The sequence below is a fragment of the Mesoplodon mirus genome (genome assembly GCF_964341445.2).
Source record: "Mesoplodon mirus genome assembly, chromosome: 17".
Classification (NCBI taxonomy): domain Eukaryota; kingdom Metazoa; phylum Chordata; class Mammalia; order Artiodactyla; family Ziphiidae; genus Mesoplodon; species Mesoplodon mirus.
In genome coordinates, this window is record NC_138993.1 from 74,401,037 (window position 1) to 74,421,722 (window position 20,686).

Below are 20,686 nucleotides of genomic sequence, written 5' to 3' on the forward strand. Positions count from 1 at the left end.
TCTCATTTCTTGTTTCTTCTCAGTCTCTATTCTTGGTCCCTTTTCTGCCCAAACCCTTTAATATTGCTCTTGCTCAGAATTCATCTTTGACATTCTCTCCAAGTAATCTGTTTTGTTCAATCATCTCATCTCTGCCCACAGCTTCCTGGATCAAACTACACGACGCGCAGAGAGTAAACTTCACAGCCAGAGGCCCTACTTACATGGTATACTATCTACTGGACATCTCCTGATGTCATTCTCTCCAAAAATGGACTCCTGTTTCTTTCACTAGTCTCAATCCCAACGTGTTCCTCCTCCTGTATTTCCTATCTCATTAGATGTATCCACATCCAGAGTCTCACCTTTTATAAAGCTTTTTTTTTCCCTCGCATGTTTTCTCTAACATCTTTATTGGAGTATAATTGCTTTGCAATGCTGTTTTATTTTCTGCTGTATAACAAAGTGAATCAGCTATATGTACACCTACATCCCCACATCTCCTCCCTCTTGCGTCTCCCTCCCACCCTCCCTATCCCACCCCTCTAGGTGGACACAAAGCAGCGAGCTGATCTCCCTGTGCTATGCGGCTGCTTCCCACTAGCTGTCTATTTTACATTTGGGAGTGTATATATGTCCATGCCACTCTCTCACTTCGTCCCAGCTCACCCTTCCCCCTCCCCATGTCCTCAAATCCATTCTCTACATCTGCGTCTTTATTCTTGTCCTGCCCCTAGTTTCTTCAGAACCTTTATTTTCTTCTTCTTTTTTTTAGATTCCATATGTGTGTGTTAGCATACGGTATTTGTTTTTCTCTTTCTGACTTACTTCACTCTGTATGACAGTCTCTAGGTCCATCCACCTCACTACAAATAACTCAATTTCGTTTCTTTTTATGGCTAAGTAATATTCAAATCCTTCCTCTACACAGTAACTGGTAAATTTGAACTCAGAAAAGTCTCTTGAATCTTGTTTTCTTCTCCACTTCCATAGCCATCATAGTCATTTAGAATTTTCTGTCCATCATGGTAGCCACTAGCCACATGGGGCTATTTAAATTAAAACTAATTGAAATTAAGTATAATTTAAAATTTAGTTTCTGGCATCACTTCTCCCTCCTCCAACCTATCACCACATTGCTGTCAGGGCTAAGTTTTGAGAAAAACAAACCATCCCAAGTAAATCACTTGATTAAAACTCCTCTCTGATATTTTATCACACAGAGAATGAAGTTCAAAAAGACTTGGCACGGGATACATGGTTCTTCACAACTGAGCACTACCATCTTTCCAAGGTATTTCCTACAGCCCTTGCCACATACCTTACTCAACGTATGAGTGGAACTATGTCCCCCAAAATTCATACGTTGAAGCCCTGACCCCCCAATGTGACTATATTTGGAGATAAGGCTTATAAGAAGCTAATAAAGGTTAGATAAATGTTAAAATTCCTAAGTGTTATAGATGTCAGGCAACGTGTACACAATTCTCAACTAATAAACTCAACATCTTTTAAAACAATATGGTAAAAATTGGACTGTTGTTTAAAAATTATAAACAGAAAGTGATTGTATCTTATCTAACATGAATTCAGTGCAGGAACTATCACAGATTTCCAAAGTTCACTTCCTTCCCTGCAAAGCTGTACATTTATCCTTTCTCTGCTCCACTCGAAAAACAAGAGCAGAAGTCTAAGCACTCTGCTGATCGTCACACCATTTATTCATATTCATATCTCCCTCTAAGACTTCGCAGTGATGAACCAGGAATTCCTGGCCATTCATTCCAGCTGTCTAGGGCTCCAAAATTTCTGTCATCTTAGCTCTCTGTATCATCTATAAAATGTTTTTAATGATAAAATAAAAAGAAGTATATATGGTGAGGTTTTCAATAGGTGTTAAATCTATTTGTGGGTTATTCTTATCTCTTCACTCTTTGGTATGATTGTAATGATCATAACGAAGGGGAAAAAGAAAATAATGATCAAGTGAGGAAGTGAACTTGATCTTTAACACTACCAGCTATTTGACCTTGGAACAGTTAACTTTATGTCCTCGCTTTACTCATCTGTAAAATATGTGATAGTACTTACCTCATAAAGATGACGTGACTATTAAATGAGTTAGACTAGTTTCTGACTTCTAATAAACTCTAAAGCTTGTTAGCTACTACTGAAGCTCGTTCCAGCACTTAAATTTCTGAGTGATTCAACTCACTTTCTGAGAAAACTAATAACACATTGTCATGATCATCCATTTAAGTCTTAGTTCAGTTTTCTTTTCAAAGAAACTAAGTCAGTGATGGTTCAGTAGGAAAGAGACTGATCATTTTTGATGTCAGTAGAGATGCAGAGAAGTAAGACTTCTGAACTTCGGGTTTCCTATGGGACACAGGCCCTGCAAGTGAAGCTTCCAGACACCAGGAGAGGATTCAGCCAGATGAGAGCAAGAAGGCACGCTGACAGGAAGAAGAGGAGACCAAGGGGTGAAGATTCAGAGTTTTGAGCAGAGCCCAATTTCCTTCTCAAGCAGGGCAGAACAGCTGACATATAAAATCCCAAAGTATTTCCAAAGAAGTAATTATTGCATTCACCCGCCACGCACACATGTAGATACACTACTGCTGCTGCTAAGATCGATAACACTATTTAAACACGTAGTAAACTTGCATTTTTTGCAGGATATTTTTCTTTTTACCCCCTGTGGTAACCTCTACAACTTTTCTTTTTAAATAAATGACTGTGTGTAGAAACAGACTACCAAGGGAGAGGAAAAATCAACTATTACCTTTTAACACTTTAAACACCCAAGAAGTAAAATATTTTCATGCATTCTACTACAATACATAGTATAAGTCATTAACTATTTATTACCAAAGAAAGGCAGATGTTAACTCGTTTCCAGTTTTAAAGAATCAGAGTAAATTAAAACATTTTATTACTATAATTTCATGATTTGGATTGTAAGGTTTAATTGCTTATTAATTTAAGGTAAAACTTAAATTTAGTGTTTCACAGCATCTTGTAATGTAAACTTTAAAAAAATATGACTATGTTACAATCACTTCAAAAGAGAACAATGATAAGATCTCTCTAAAATGAATTCCTAAATTAGGTGTGGTAGTATTCTGTGCCTACTTAGCAACTTGTATCTTCAAAACACTATATGAATATCAACTAGTTATTCCAGTATGATAGAAATAAGTAAAAAAGGAAACATGGCTCATCATTACAATGTTAAAAGAAAAGTAAAAAAGGATTAGTAATTTCCTAGGTTTAATAAACTGAACAGGTGAAGAAAGAATAAACCCGAACTATGTGAAATACTATGAAAAGCCACAATGTTTTCTCTTAAAACCAACCCATACTTCTGAAAAATTCTAAATTTTAGCCATTTATATAATCTAAAATTAGAGACAAAAATAAGGAGGCTGAGGCGCCTCTAATCAAATAGTTGATCAGTCTCACAGAGACAATCATCCAATTTCTGCATTCATGTGCTCAGTGTATTAGTGAACACTAGTATAGTGACAGTTCTGGCTAAAAGACAGAAAATCCAAAGCCAAGAGGCCCAGCCTTGACTCTGGTCCTCTATGCATCCTTCTGCTTCTCTCCATGTTCTCTCCTGGTACATTCCTTAAACTTTGCACCCAGTTGGTTCACTTCTCATCTACTTCCTCAGTCCAGTCACTACCTATTTGCTCCCCTGCCCTCTGGCTATGTCCTACCTACTGCCTTTACCACTTTAAAGAAATTAAGTTGCTTTTTCATCAGTTGAACAAATGAGGTTATTATGTATTAATTACCGAGGCGCAGGAGCTAAAAGGTCTTTCCACTTTGGTTGGCACTCAACTAGAACAGTGGTTCTCAACCTGGGCTGCACATCACCAGGGAAACTGGAAAATCCCAAGCTCATGACACAAGCCAGACCAATGAAATTAGAATCTCCTGGGGCTGGGGGTGTCTTCAAAGATTCCCAGGATATTCTAATGTGACCCCAAGGACCATTAATCTAGAGTAAATGTTTACTGATATTGAAGAAACATCTCTTCAGTGTAAATTAATAGAAAGCATACAACAACATGATTGGAGCCTAGTCAATGTGAGGTCAACTTAGAAGATTAAGATTAAAAAGGAAATTGGGAATGGAAATGAAAGCAATAGGTCAGATAATTCAAACCAAAATAGTACTGTGTTTCAAATAGTTATCTGTATATTTGTTCTTTTATATTCAATCTAGTATGAAAATATATCTTAATGGATTATAATTTATTTGTGGGGGGGGCATGAGACTGAGAAAATTATTTGATTTCCTTTCCTTCACATTTTAATTCACCTTGCATATGCAGACACCAACCTCATCTAATTAAAGTGATTAAAACCAAGGTATAACAGCAATTATTAAAACTTTATATAGCTACTAATTTGACCCAGTTACAAGTCCAAAGTTAAAAAAGAATAGTCATTCTCTGGTCTATAAAGCAACAGCATATAATATTGAGATAAAATTTGATAAAAATAGAATAAAATTAAGATAAAAATAAAACACATATCATAAATCAGTAGTTATATACGGAGCAAAAACATGAAAATGAAAATCTGGGTTATAAAAACAGTTATGAAAGTGGCTTTGATACTATAAATGGCCTTATTAATGGTTAATGTGATCATCTGAAGGTTAGACTGTTTGATTTTACAGAGAAGCAATTCATCTATAAAAATATGATTTAAAAATAACACAGTGGTATAATATAAAAGAGATCTATTTGCAGACGTATTCCACACTCTGGACAGTGTCATAATATGTACAATAGCACTTAACCAAGTAAGAGCAAAATAATATTTTAGATTCAATATTTAAGTGGGAAGAATTGTTAGATATTTTATTTCCTTATAAAAACTATTTTTAAGAATCTATAGTATATGACATCAAAATAAATAAGGACTTAAAAATGCCTTTTTTTTAACTTGCACATTATGTAACCCAAATTCTATGTCCTCAAACTGGTTAATGTTTCTGAGTCATTTCTGCAAACAATACAGAAAGCCCTGAGTATCACGATTGTTATATATGCAGAACACTGGCAGAGTATTCTTTTGGTCATTGTCTGTTAAATAAAAATAGGCAATATAATTTGCTTTAATACAAAATTATAATATAAAAATGTAAGAATGCATAAATTCTTGATAGTATAAAGATTAGAATCTATTCTGAGAGAACTAAAATACAGATGATGCAGTGATTTATGTTAGAATCTAATCTCACACCCACTTTCCCTGACCATCTGTCTTAAGGAATAGTAAGTCAATAAAACTATCATTAACAAAAGTTTACCTGTAACATAGAAGTTTATATTCCCTAAATATCCCAGTTTTGTAATATGTAATTTCAAGAATGCTTAGGAGGTAAAGAATGGCATATTTAAGAAAACATCTTTATTTAAGTAAAAATTCAGGCATGTTAATAATATACATATATAATTCTGTAGTTTAGAATAGTGTATTTTTTAATATTTCCAGCCAATTTGAAGATTTTCAGATTCTTATTGTATGTCAAAAACATTATTTTGAATAACACTACAAAATCCAGAGAAGAATTACTGTCAAATTTTTGCTACTTGATTTATGTAATATAGCAGCTTGAATGCTATAGTCTAAATGATACATGCAGAAGTTCTTGTTCTTTATTTTACTATAAGTTACTTCCTCGATAAAAGTGTATATTTACTTTAAAAATTAAACCAGCTATTTCTATGAATATTAAAAAATATTCTTGGGTGCAAATGATTCCTATTATATGTTGCAAACAAAGGTTCGCTAAAGAAAATCCAAGCTATATTTGATCTGCAACTACTATGGGCCCAAGACAGTATGATTGGATTAGATCAATATTAAGGTGTTTTTTGTTTTGTTTTGTTTTCAGTATAATGGGCCAAAAGCCCTTTAAATCAAGTTCAATAAAAATTAAATTTAATCCATTTTAATTTTATATGTATATGGACTGTGGCATTTTTTTTTAACAGGGGAGATTATAAAACTAGAGGGTAATAACATGACCTAACTTTTAAAAGTCAGAAATCACTGTATTAATCATTTAATTATATATGGGTATACCAGAGTTAATATATTGCTCCTAAAATATGGATTCTACTAATTTGTATAGCTAATATTACTGCATATATTCTCCTGTCTATAAATTTATAAATACACTAATAAACTATTAAATTGGATTTTTTCATGACTATATTACCAATTCCAGAAATATAATGCATTTACTTTTAATGTAGCCTAAGACTTTGCTGTAAACCTTAAAATGTGGAAAATTTTGCACAGACTGTATCTTGAACATTGCTCCTGAAGATAGTCATCATTTCATAATTATAAGTATGCTTGAAATAAGTAAAAATGTTCAGAAAGAAACTCAGACACATTCTTCAAAGACTACAAGTAGCACTCTAAGCCATGTAATATACTTGGTATGTGGATGTGTTTGTGGTTTTGCAGAATCATAAAGAAGCTGTATATTAAGCTCAGGAGCTAATCAACAGATTTGTGAGTTATCAACCAAGAACACCAAACACTGCCCCCCTCCAACCCCCAGCACCTAAAATCTGAAGCTGTGTGAGAACAGTTATCGTGGAATAAATGTTTCAAGTGTTTCCAGCTGACAAACAAACAACCAAGAAATAGCTATTACTTATCACAAGTAATAAATCCTGTGTTGTGGAGATGAAAAACTCAAATGTCTGTGTTTACTTCTCAGTGTGAAGAAATGTTTCTAAAAAGGAGTTCAGATTTTTCTAATGTGCTTCTGTGTATACAGCTCACAACTACTACTTTATATGAGAACACAATCCAGAAGTAGTTCATAGCATTACACATTAATTTGGCCTACACTGTACTTTATAGCTATGATGATATAAGTATAAAGTTGGTGATGATTTCAGGTCAAGAGGAAAATATACATTTATACATATTTAAAACTTGAATATTTAAACAAAAACGTATTTGCCAGACTTATTTGAAAATATGCTCTAGTATATTGACAATGTAGACTATCATTTAAATACTGAAACTATACAAATTGGAATTACTAGAAATTTCTATGAGAGTTTACAGTCAAGGAAGCAAGCAACTTCAAATTATTACAAGGGATCACTTTTAAACATAAATATACTGAAACCTTTGCAAGCTTTTTATTAGCAGTAGAATTAGCAGGCACATCAGTTTCCTTGCAATTCTGATGCAACGTATCTTGTCAAAATAAATAACTGCAATAAATACACTAGTCATTCATTATTAACTTCTACCATTAAGATTAAGTTCAATTCCCAGGCATGACTTACAGGGGTATGGTTAAGAAAAATATGTAAAAAACCTTAAAAATCCATTTATCTAATGAAGTAGCATTCTAAATTAATGTTGTAAATGCAACATTATTATTTGCAAAGAAGGTATGTTTCTGGTCTTAAAGAATGTTGGCAAAACAAGTTTAGTTTTAGTTTAGCTTAGTTGTCAAAAGCACAACTAATCAATCCAAACTAAAATACAGCCCTTGAACTGTGTTCATTTTAAGTAGGTATCCCTTAGGCCAGTTCTCTTGTGAAAGCATCATAGAATCGTTTGATCCATACTGCCCCTGATTACGCTTTCTGAGTACAAAGCAAGTGAGGTCAAAAAGGGACATTTGCTGTGTTCCTTTGGAGAGGCTGGGGAAGTAATGAAGAGAAAGGCAGAGAGAGAGAATGTGGTGTGTTATTTATTTTGAAAAGCAATACTATTTTATTGCACTCTTTAAGAAATTACCTTTGGAACAAAACATTAAGGCTTACTGAGATTCTGTCATCATTTCTTCCCTACTAAAAGGTCACTGCAGTATCTTCATCTTCAACAGAGCTCTGAGCAAATCTCATTTCAGCACCACGGACAGCAACACTTCTACTAGGACAACCGCCCATGGTTGCATTAGCCATTTCTTAAGAAAATTGCATACACTTCTTTGTGAATCAGCAAGGATTATAGCCATTATTATATTAATAGGAAGGGGTTAAAGGTAATATATGTTATTAATCAGTTCAGTATTTTTCATTCATAGATCAAGCATTTGCCAATTAGTACTGCTGGAGAGCATCCTGAAAATTCAAGCTAATTACATAAGGTGGCTGATAAAAAATCTAACATCGATCAGTTATCACCAGATACTTAATTAAAACTTTCTACTCATAATGAGTCTCCGATCAACAACTATACAAGTTTCTAAGAGAAAACAGGAAACGTATGTGAGTAAATACGCTTAGGTAGGCCCACAGACTTTCCAAACAGCCAGAACTACCCCTGTAAAACAAGTAAAACACTTTTTTAGCTCTTCCTACATGAACAGCCACGAACACTTTCTCTTGTCCCCAACCAGCTGAATGATGTCACAATCAGAGAGCTCATGTGTAAGGCCCATAAGCCAGACCATACATGCCTGTCTCAGACTATTCTGATTTTAGCTGCGGTCATCAGTATGCAATCCCATCACTGTCTTCCTAACAAGCTTCACTCAAATTCCATTAAAAAAAAAAAAAAGGCAACACAGTTTGAACCAACTCCATAGCACTGGCTTTATTATCTTAGAAGACCAGGGTCTTCCTGACCTTCCCAGGATCCCAGAAGAAGGCACCAGTCCACCAGCAATCCACGGGATAGTCCCAAATCAAGCAGCAAGTCAAGCTCTTATAACCACAAAAACAACGGTGAAGTAACAAAAAAACCAGAGTCCAGAAAACATTTTAACACTCTAGAAGATGCCTCAGCCAAACACACACGGATATAAAAGCGCAAGGATGGGGAAAATCCAGTGTTCCTACCTTACAGTCCTCAGGACACGATTTCACCGAGTACTCCTCCGACTGTAAGTATTTATGGAGCACGCTTTCAAACTCTTCGTATTTCTCCTGAGCGTGGTGGTCGTAGTCTTGGTAAGCCTCGACGCACTGCCTGCAAGTGGTCATCTCGCCGCCCTCCTTGAGCACCACATCCAGACTGCAGTTCAAAGTGTTGGGACTGGACAACCCCGAGAACAACTCCCAAAGTGTGTAGGAATTACAAAATGAAAGGTAAAAATCCGACAAGTTCCAGAGCGGGGCTGGATGCGTGCCCCTCACCTGCTGCTCCTCCTCCCCGGCCGCCACCCCCCGACTCCAGTTCCTGGCGCACACGGCGTCCGCGCTCTCCACCGTGAAGCACTGGCCCGAGGAGGCGCCCTGGGGGTAACAGGTCTCCAGGCGCCACACGGGCTTGGCAGAGTTGCCCAGAATAAGAGCCTTGCCCCGGTTGTTTCTGCCTCGGCTGCCCCTGCCGCCACCGCCGTCTCCCGGGGAGGGGGGCAGGGTGGGGGACGAGGAGGCGGCGAGGAGTCTGTGTGCCTGGGCGGCGGGCGAGGGCTCCCCCATGCTCGCCAGGAGCGCGGGCCAGGAGGGCTCCTGCTGCCGCTGCCGCTGCTGCTGCTGCTGCCGCTGCCGCTGCTGCTGCTGCTGCCGCTGCTGCTGCTGCTGCTCCTTGTCCCGGGTCCGGGTCAGCTTGGCCTCGGCGCAGAACCACAAGTGATCAGAGAGCAGGACTGTGAAAAACAAGAGAGATGCCAGAGACAGTCGCCATTTCTGAGCCCTCTCTGAATCGATGAACGGTTTCTCGTTCTCCCGGGGTGCCGCCAACCAGATTTTTAACCCGTCGTCATACTGCCGACACATCCAAGCACCCCTGGTCATATTTTGGGAACGCACAGCCCTGGCCGACTCCACCGTGAGGGCTCCTGTGCCGGTGTCACCACGATATGCATTGACTTAAAGGGTTTAATTTCCTTATCCCCTCCTCCCGTTTCTTCTCTCTCCCTCTCCCTCTCCCTCTCTCCCTCTCTCTCTCCCTCTTCTCTCTCTCTCTCTGTCGTTTTGCCTACATAAATATTACCAGGCTTTGGAGGAAGATATGACTTGTTTCCGACCTAATCATCAGCCGACCCCATCCTCTGTAGAGTGGGAAACAATAATGCAGAGAGAGAGGCGGAGAGGGAGGTGGGGGGGGAGAGAGAGACAGTCGGAGGCTGGGGCTGGCGGCCGGCGGTGAGCGGAGTGCAGGAGGTGATGGTGGAGGCGGCGGAGTGGCTGGCGCTGCCCCTCTCACCCAGGCACTGTCAGGGCGCGCGTCCCCATGGCCCCGCCGAGGACAGCCCTCTCTCGCCCGCCGGGGGCATGCCGCGTCTCCGCTGCCCGCTGGCGGCGACCAGAGCGCCTCCCCAGCTCCCTCCTCTCCTCCTCCTCCTGCTCCTACTTCTCGCTCTCTCTCCGCGAGTCCGGAGCTTGGGCCGCCGCCGCCGGCAGGGCTCTCCCTCCCCCCCACCCCCCACCCCGCGCTCCAACTGCCGCCGCCGCCGCCGCCGCCGCCGCAGGTCTGCCCGCGGGCGCAGCCGCCGCCGGGCTCCGACTGCTGACGCCGCCTCCCCCGGACCTCGGGGCCGAATCGCCGGGGCTGGGCCTCCGGAGAGCCACAGTCATCTTCAGTCCCCGGCTAAGTTGCCGCCATCTTCGTCCTGGAGAAACACTTTTTTGGGGGGGAGCGCTGGGTTTTGCGTCATCTCCTCCCGCGCCGAGATGTCTCCATCCTGGCGCATTGGCACGGGGCTCGGCCGGGGCGGAGGAGGAGGGCGCGGACGCCGGGGTCCGGCGCGGGTCGGGGGTCTGCACTGCTGCGCTCCGACGCTCGCTCTTTCCCTTCCGCACACCCCTCCCCGCGTTTTGGGTTTCTTCTTACTGTTATCACTGGGAAAAGTCAGAATGCGGACCGCAAGGTTGAGGACGCCTGCTAATTTCTTCAGCATCTCCCGCTCCCTCTCTGACTCCGGAAAAAGTCCGAGTTGCCGGCGGGTGGTTAGAGGCTTCTAGCGGGGCGAGGGTCTGGGTGTCACCTCCTTAACTAAAGAATAGTCGACTTCAAATGAAAGGTTGGGGGCATGAGAGTGAACATGAATTGGCTGGCGGAGGTGGAGGAGGTGACATATGATCCCTCTGCATGTGCCTCAGGATCCCTAGACAACTAGAGATCAACAGCTTTCCGTGCATCAAATCATCTTAAATGATTTTAGTATACGGAAGGGATATGTGTGCGCATCGACAACTTTAGCTGTATATAGGACAGCGACATTTTTCATAAAGTAGAAGGAGATTAGAAGTGGCCTCAACAGAGTCTTAGGAAAAACTAGTAAGACCTCGGCTACCAAGGCTCACTGCCCAGCGCAGAGTTTCGAGTTCGACACCCTGACCTCGGAGGATTTCCCCTCCAGCCTGCAGCACCCCAAGCTCCCGGGACTCCCGCTCCGAAGGCCTGCGCCCCAGCCCCCACCGAGCGGGGCTTTGCTGTCGCCCAGGACTTCCGCAGCAGCGGGCCACCAGGCTGCCCGGGTGGCAGCCGCGGCAACCCGAGCCTCTGGTGCCCCTTAGCGTTGGCTCTCGGCGTTCCGAGAAGGAAAAGCGTCAGTCGCGCTGGGAAAACCAGGGGTTCTCTCAACCCCGCCTCACGTGGATCAGTGCTGGGGGCAAAGAGCAGTCTCGTTTTATCTGAAGACCCTGCCCAGCTCGCCCCTCACTCCCACCAGCGCTGCGAGGGCAGGAGACCGTGCGCCTCCCCGTGCGCGCGCACCCGCAGCCCAGCACTGTCCTGAGCTCTCTCTGGCTGTCGCAGAGGACAGCGGTTTGTTCCACCGGGCACTCACTGTGTCAACCTCCCTTCCCTGCTTTCTAATGACTCTACTATTCTGTAAGGTGCACATTCACATGGGCAGTGTTAGGGTGCCATCATTCTAAGCAGCTATGTTGAGAAACCAAAAGGATGGATCATCCGTATTCACATTCCTTAAGTGTTGGCAAGAGGGAGAAGTAGATATTTTTTAAAAGGCGAGTTGCAAAAGATAATGGGCCGGATTCAACCAACCAGTCCTTTCTGCGGAATACTAAATTTTACCCATGTAAACTGTAAGTTTCTAAAAACGATATGCAGTGACCGTCAAAGCTTGGTGCAATTTGACAGCCTGTTGATCTGTGTCATGTAATGTTTTACAAGACAACCTGTGTAAGTATACCATTCTGGTACTTTGGCTTTTAATGTGTTGAATTTTAGCTACATAAAAGATCTAGAAACTAAAAGATATACTTTCTATGGCAGGTTTGTCCTTACCTTATAGCACCTTTCAGTAAGCAAATTTCCATGTTGAAAATTAAACATGAAATGAAAACATTTTATCTGAGCTTTGTATAGGAAGCCAACATAAGCTGAGGAAATAGTCTTTTCAATTCTTCTCTCTTTTGATAGTTTAAATTATTCTGACATCGAATACAATATTCTCTCAACCAGTGATATGGATAAAGATATCCTTTGGAAAAATCCCTGTAAATTTTAGAAAGCATTTTGTTTGGTCCTCTACTTGTTTCTTAAATTTAAAACTTCAACCCTCTTAAACCAAATCAGATTTAAGTATACATAAAGTCTGCTTGTAGACATAAGTGAATATATCGGTGTGGCATTTTCTATTGTATAAATAAATATAATACATGTGGAAGATAATATCAGAAGTCTTGATTTCTACTTCTCGATAAAAGACCTTGCAGAACATGAAATTGAACATATCATATTCTAAATCCTGCAATGATTCTCCCTCTCTTTTGTTTTGAACTTGTTGGCCCTTTGTGATAAAATATAGATGAAGTATAACAATCAAGGCCTTTCTTTCTATAAACACAGGGTGAGAGGATTTTTTTAATTAAAAAATTTAAGGAATTTTTTTGCTTATCCATCTATTTTTATCTCTATCTAGAGGCAGTTGTTTAATAGCTGGGCTACAGGATCTAATTTCATACTTCTTTCTCTTACCTACCTCTTCATTTTTCTTCACCCTGTTTCTTCCTAACTTAAAGATGCTGCCTGGACAGGTTTATATTTTTCTTGATCTCTACTATGCAAGTTAGAAAGCTCAGAAAATCCTTGGCTAAGGAAGTCCACATGGTGTCCTTGAGTGGGGAAGCTCACACAGAAAGTTCATAGGCAGACTGGACTGAGTTTCAGAGCAAAAGATGATCTGAGGGTGACTGGCTTTTTAATGTAAGAAAGCAAAATCCGCCAGAGCCCTTCTGCTACCCCGAAGGGAGAGAGGTGGGCAAAGTGACTGTTAGGGTTCCAAGGCTGAAGTGCCTGACTGGACCCCCACTCCCCAGCTGTGCACCACCCAACCCTGCTTCCTCCTGCCCTGTGACCTGAAGTTACGCTTCCAAGGAAAAAGTGGCAGATGTTCTACTGAAACGAATTACCATACTTGCTCTTTTTTTTCCCCTCAAAACACATATTTCTTGTCCCAAGTCCAGCACATCGCAATTCTTACTAACTCTCTTCCCCAACTGCACCACTCCATGCACATTTTCAGCTTCAAATTTCACGTCCGGTAGCCTGGAGTCGTGCTCTCTGTTGATGGCTCTCGCTCCTGACAGACAGACTCATTACCTAGGGGATGGACTTTAAAGCCAAGGATCAACAGAGCTATTGCAATCAAAGCACTCACGACCACTCCAGACAGTGTCCCCCGGCATCGCCTCTACTGACACATGGGGTCAGACGCTTCTCCGGTGTGGGGAGGAGCTATACTTCGCACCAGGTTCAGCCGCCTCTCCGGCCTCTGCTCACAGCACACCAGCAGCCCACGCACCTCTCCCCAGTTTCGGCAACTACAAATGTCTCCGAGCGCTGCCAAATGTCCCCTGGGAGCAAAATCACCCTCGTTGAGAACCACTGCTCTAGAAACATCTCAAAGTGGTGGTTTCTTAATACATATCTGCCTGGGAGAAGTTCTGGCATCACAGATGAACCTGTAACTTCTGCTTTATATACAGGGAACTTACAATCGTCACCCAGAATCACCACCTCCTCATACATCTCTTGTTATAGAATACTTTTAAAAGACTAATATTGAAAATATTGAAACTCCCTTAACCTCTCACTCTCTTCTCTATGGAAAGTTAAGGGGATAAGTGACAGTTACGTATATCTGATTAATGTCAGAATTTTTCTCCATAATCCCGTTAAAATATTATTTATTAACCAGACTGTTTATTAATCAGGCAACTGTCTGTTTGTACTTTATACATAGTATATAATAAACTGAACTAAATATATGTGTATATGTTCATAAATGTAATTACAGTTATTACATGCACATTAAATACAATATGCACATTGTAGAAAATTACAAAATGCAAACAATTTAAAAAGTCTTAAGTAATCCCAACACCCAGATATAGTCGCTATTTCCATTTTGCAGTATCTCTCTAACATTTATTTTATATTATAAAACCCGTTTTGTGACATTTACTAAATCAGATTTCTTTTAAGCACTGAAGTAGGAAGTCTGATAGCATACGTACTCACATGTACGAGATAATAAATTTTCCCCTCAGTACGGCATTGTTAATTTTAACTAGAGACACATGAATTCTAATGGTGTCTCAAAATATTAGCATCTCTCTTTTTCGCTGAGCGTGTGATTAAATCAGAAAGAGAACTAGGAATGGGGAAAAAAAGAAATGAACAATATATAAAATTAAAGGTTCATTACTCTCAAACAAGGGGAAGAAGCAAAGTCAGGCTCTGTTATTTTAATCTTATTATTAGTCATATCTAGCCAAACTATGCCTCACAAGATATTTCAATGATGCTTAGTAAAAGTCTAATACACTGCAATAGCGTTTTACTAATTTTTTAAATAATTAGAATAATAATACTTTCTAAAATAGCCTATAGTCAATTCTTTGTTTTTAGGTTATCTGGACCTTGCCCTCCTCTTATAGTTCCCATGAATTAGGATGTTTTAAAATAAGACGACTTTAAGGGTACATGCCCTCTGAAAGTAAACTGTCAACAACCAATCCCACTTCTGCTTGCTATGTGTTGGTCCCAGAATGAACCATGAGGAGGCTGAGATGAGAGACCATGTCCAGCCTCTTGAAGCTTAGTCAAGGGCGAGAGGAAGGGACTGGGCACACAACCACAACAGGGCCGGGAATGCTAAAGGATTAGCGATTGGGAGGCTTCAGAGGAGAAGGGATGAACTCCAATCCGATTTTGAGAGGGACCAGGTTAGGAAGATATTGGGGGCATTGAGTGACATTAGGGAGGATTCTTGAAGAAGACCCCCAATGTTGAAGGACCCCAGGGCACTGGAGGACCGACAGGTGAGTGGGCTGGCCTGGAGTGTGAGGGCGCATGGCAAAGTTGAAGAAAGAGACCAGAGAACAGGGCTGGACTCTCTCGTGAATGATAATGTATCATGAGCAAAGGATCTGGCTCTTCTCCTGAAGGTGGCTGGGATTCACTGAGGAAATTTAGATAGTGATTTAAAAGCTGGTTTTCACTAACATCACCGTTCACTAAAATCAAAATGAGAAATATGTGCAGGGAAGGTGTTAGTTAACCAGGTTAGTAAATACATTGCTTCTTCTTAGCTTATCAGCTCAAATGTAGCACAGTGGAAAAGAAGAGCAAATAGCTTGGCTGGTATGTAGGTTTCATTTATCAGAAAAAGTAGGCTGTGGAGTCTAGAAACTCCTACGCAGGTTTTACCTAACAGTGTGACTAACAGCACAGAGTAGCTTAATAGCACAGGCACATTTCAGAAGACAGCTGAATAGTACCCAGTTGCAAATATATTGAGGGTTCTGGTGATTAAACGTGCTTCTTACAAGACAACGTTGCAGAAATAATCTACATATATATCATAGCTCTGTGTTTACTATTCTGGGTGTCATTTATGCTTATATCTTTCAAAGAATTCAAAGTGCTGAAGTTATTTGATTATACTTATTTTCATGAGACTGCTTTTATTCCTATTTAAATGGCTAAATTGTTATGAATTGGAAAGGAGATATTTCTTTTATTTTGGTTCCATTTTATAAAAATAATTAAAATAACATGTTTTGTCCTCTTCTCAAAAATTTACCTTTATTCCTTAGAGTTAATTATCTACCAAATAATTTTACCATAGAAAAGTCAAACCGAGAAGAAATATTTTATTTTCTAGTGAAAACCATTACGTGAATATGCCAACTCCATAAATCAAATATCTAACAATCCTGAGCTATTTTCTTTTTTCACTTTGCATGTCTTCTGGATGCACAAAAATAGGCACCTCCTCTTAGTTGTTATGACACTGCTTATGTGCCACATGTAAGTGAAAACAGATCATGTTCTTATATACCTATTGTTCTAGAAGGGCATTTTGTGCTTTCAGAATTCACAGATAACGTGCAAATTCTTGACCAACATATCTATATTTTTAAAAACAAATTATGGATAAAGACCTAATGAAGAGTACGCTAAGCTTATTTATAAAGAAAATAAGATTAAACCTTTAGATTTAGGCCCACTATAGTTTGCTAATAAAAACTCTCTTTAAAGAAAAGGGCAGGTCCTAGCACCATCAGGTACCTGAGGGCTCCGGTTAATTACCAACAATGGTAAACGTGCCAGAGTCGCTCTGAACCTCAACAGACCTTGGCTTGACTGGTTGGTTGGGCATAACTAGAACCTGCTCTCTCCCTTCCAGTGTGCTCCAGCTCGTGGTTTTCAGACACTGGCGGGCAAAAAAAACAAACGAAGGCTTAGAAATTTGTGCCACTCTCCGGAGACCTGCTTCAGTAGGACTAGGATGAGGTCCAGAGAAATTGCTTTTTTTTTTTTTTGTGGTACGGGGGCCTCTCACTGTTGTGGCCTCCCCCATTGCGGAACAACAGGCTCCGGACACGCAGGCTCGGCGGCCATGGCTCACGGGCCCAGCCGCTCCGCGGCATGTGGGATCTTCCCGGACCGGGGCACGAACCCGTGTCCCCTGCATCGGCAGGCGGACTCTCAACCACTGCGCCACCAGGGAAGCCCCAGAAATTGCATTTTTAACAAGTCTCTCTTGGTAACTTTGTATGACCAGTGAATCCGGCTATCCACGGTGACAGCCCTGCTGGATAGAGCAGCCCGTGTCAGTCAAATTAGAGTACACACTCTAAATTCTAAACCAATATCAAGATCCATCTGTTAGAGGATGTAATGTTAGATAATAGTATTTGTGGTTAAGAGTTAGCACATGGAGGGTTAGTTCATGAACACTTTCCAAAGAATGCAAATATAGTACACCAACACATACCATTAAAAAACCTACAACTTCATCATCATAGAAATTACTTATTATTTGCCAAATATTGTCCTGAGTATATGTGTAAACACACACACCAAATTTTGTCAGTAAAAAACTCACAAAGGGAAAACACTTCCTTCAAGATGCACAGGGCAAGGTCCAAATGGAGAAATGAACAAAAGTCACTGAGAAATATAAGAGAAGATTTGAACAGCAGGAAAAATCAGCCTGTGTCTAAATAGGAAGATGATTATTATAAAGATGGAAATTCTCCCAAATTAATGTACATATGCCTAAAAAGAAGGTGAGATTATTCTTCCTGAAAGTATCCCCATATAAGAGGGAGCCATCTAATATTTGAACGCTTACAAAACGTTTCATGCTGTGGGGCCTCTCTCTACTTTACCCCAAACTTCTTCTGGGGAAGACACATCCCCTACAGTAAGACCCACCAATGTTAATTTTACATGCTTATAGAGGATACCCAAGGGAGTTGTTAATCTAACAAAGGAAAACTTTTTTAAAGGAGGTAAATTTAGTAATTATTTCTGGGGTAATGATTCCACAATATTAAATACCAGATGTCATTTTAAGTAAGGATGTCAAAGATCACAGTAGAAAACAATATAATGTTCATGTGGCAGTGGTTAAGAATACATTTTCAGGGTTTTTTTTTTTTTAAGAGAAAAGAACATTATCACCATTATGCAAATGGATTCTCTGGTTTGGCACAAAATTTCCCAGGGGCACCCTCACAGAACCATCTGAGTGCTGCCCATCAGGCAGAAACAGAGTAAAGTTAGTGACAGTTATTGTCTCTAGTGGTGACACAAGTTCAGATACTCACAAAAATGCAAGTGGAGAGTTTGAGTAATATTTTTTGTTGGCTTGTGAGAGTATAAAAAGGTGTTTCAAAATTAATGTATTACTTTATGTACTAACTCAAATAAGTGTGTATCTAAATCTATACATAAAATGCTATGAGTAGACATTTGCTATTTAATTTCATTTTCATCCTTAAATTTGATAAGTACAAGCTTATAGAAGCCTTTTTTGGGTAAGTTTCTGATTCATCAAAAGGGATAGGCTTTAGACACATCCTATTTCGGTTTCCCTTATATTCAGGGACAAATATGGTTTGTTTAATACAATTTCAATTAAAGCAGGAATTTTCTGTAGAAACTGATAACAAGATATAAAGGTAATCTGGAATCATAAGTAGATATTAGAATGGATCCTCCCTGAATGTGCTCATGCACAGGAACGTCTGCCTCCACCTTCAGCTGCCCTTGAGACAGGACGTCTCCATGGCTCTCCCTTCGTGACTGGCCTCTCCATCACAAGACCCAATAGGCTATTATGGAAAGCAGACTAGGAGGGGGATATAAATGGTGACTTACTCATTCCATGAACAACTGATGCAGGATCCAGCCTCTGCCCCTCCATATCTCTCCAGTGTTCAGAGACTCTCCAGCCAGAGCTTGGGTGAGTGAGGCCAGTTGGACAGATCTCTGAGTACCATACCCGGATGGTGATTCCCAGATACTGTAGTGCTGTTCTCACACCACCATAAAGAGAATGGATTTGTGACACCAGCTACAGATTTAATCACAAACTGAAATCAGATACATCCACCTCAGAGTAGACAGTGATGTATTTCTCTCTCTGGCTCTCAGACTTTAAAATCAACACAGATGGTAGTGACAAGAGGTCAGGAGAAAATCAACTGTAAACAGAGAGGAGGGAGAACACACCTAGAGATCTACATCCAAAGGGAGTGGCCACCCAGTTGGGAGCTTTCGAATGCAGGTGAATTTTAAAGTGAATAAATAAATAAAAGTAAAGAGGGTGATAACCTTACCATGTGCTAAAACATATTTTAATTATCTAATAATTAAAGCAACGTGTAAGTGGCCTAAAAGTAGGCAAAGAATGGGGAAAAATAAAAACCACAGAAACAAGACCTATAAAGAGTTAGCATATGATAAAGGATTAGGGAAAATATAACACAATAAATAGTTCTGGGACAATGGATTAGATATTGATATATGAGTTCATTTATATATTTACTTCTTTAGCATAGTCTCTAGACATGTTATATAATTAAATATGAAAACTTAAAGAGTGGAGAAAATATGGAGGAAGGCTTAAACCAATGAAAAAATTCATGTGATAAATTATAAGATTTAACTTCGTGAAATCATTAATCTTTTGTTTGTAAAAAATTATAGCTATGACTGAAAGGAAAATGAACTCTTACTTATTCAGGGGTGTTGCATTCATGTAGCTGATTCATTCCCTGATACTGAAACACATTTCCTCCACAAGCTTATAAACATACAGGGTCAGAGTTTCTGAAATACTGTGCAGTGTATTCATTCATCCATTCAGTTATAAAGCACTCTAGCTGCACAGTCACTAAGTGTTAGGTAAGTTTCTTAGTCTCCTTAACTAAAAAGATCAACATGTAGACATGTTTCTTTAACTTCACGGTGCTTACAGTCTAGAAATAGAGGTAGATATTTTTATACTGTGGTTTTAAGGGCTTTACATTTTTGTAAACTAATCTGCTCAAAAGAGCAAGTGTGTCCCCAATCCAGTCTACTTTGTGAATTCCTACTCCTATTAAGACCTGGCTCAGACATAACTTTTTCCCTGCTGCCTTCCTTGACCATTCCAGACAGAGCTAAATTTATTCATTAACCTATTTAGCCAATATATACTGCATATCTATTATTTGTCTTTATAGGAATATAAATGAACAAATATGTCCTCAACGTGTTCTGAATATAGTTGCAATTTTACTACTGACTACCTCCCTCTTTAGGTTTTCCACAATATTCTATACAGCAGTGACTCCTAACCATTTTTGGAGTGAAGTATCTCTGATACTCTGATGAAAACTCTGCACACTCTCCCCAAAAGAAGTTTATTGCTCATACACTCAAGATTTTGCCTACAGTTTTGCAACATTCAGAGACTTCCTGAAACTCCATCATAGGCCATTCACATCAGGTCAAAAAATACCTGTTGTAAACCTTTCCATCCTGGCATGTGCCCGTAAGTATTGCCTGAGTTTGCTTATACATCTTCCCTTTTAAAAATAGCAACAAACAAACAAACACCTTGTTGTAAGCTCCTCTCAGGCAGAATGTCTTTTTGCATTTACTGCAGCTAACAGACTAATAGCACATATCAATATCTATTGAGTGAAAGTGAATATGTGTGGAGAAATAATTCAACAGGATCTCACATAACTTTTCCTCAAATACGTGCTCCATGAAAGATGCTTATGCCCACACAGTGCAACTACACCAAAGAAAAGTGACTGCATACAGCATCAGTTAGGATTCCTTCTGTTCAAAGTGACAGGAAAAGAATTCTGAACAGGTTTAAATAAAGATCACTTTATTGGCTCACGGAACTGAAAAGTCCAGGCGTAAGCCTTCGTTCAAGCATAGATGGATTCTTAGGGTTGAACATTGTCTTCTTGGCTAATTTTACTGT

General features: G+C 40.0%; 1 protein-coding gene across 2 annotated transcripts in view; it reads right to left on the reverse strand.

The window, feature by feature from the left end:
• The window catches only part of NALF1 (NALCN channel auxiliary factor 1), a 581,296-nt gene extending 570,964 nt beyond the window's left edge, over window positions 1-10,332 (reverse strand). For both annotated transcript variants that reach the window (XM_082601935.1, XM_082601936.1), the window contains exon 1: window positions 8,829-10,332. In XM_082601935.1, coding sequence (XP_082458061.1) covers window positions 8,829-9,728 — 900 coding nt within the window. In that variant the 5' untranslated portion in view covers window positions 9,729-10,332. The remainder of the gene's footprint in view (window positions 1-8,828) is intronic.
• Window positions 10,333-20,686: the final 10,354 nt, after the last annotated feature.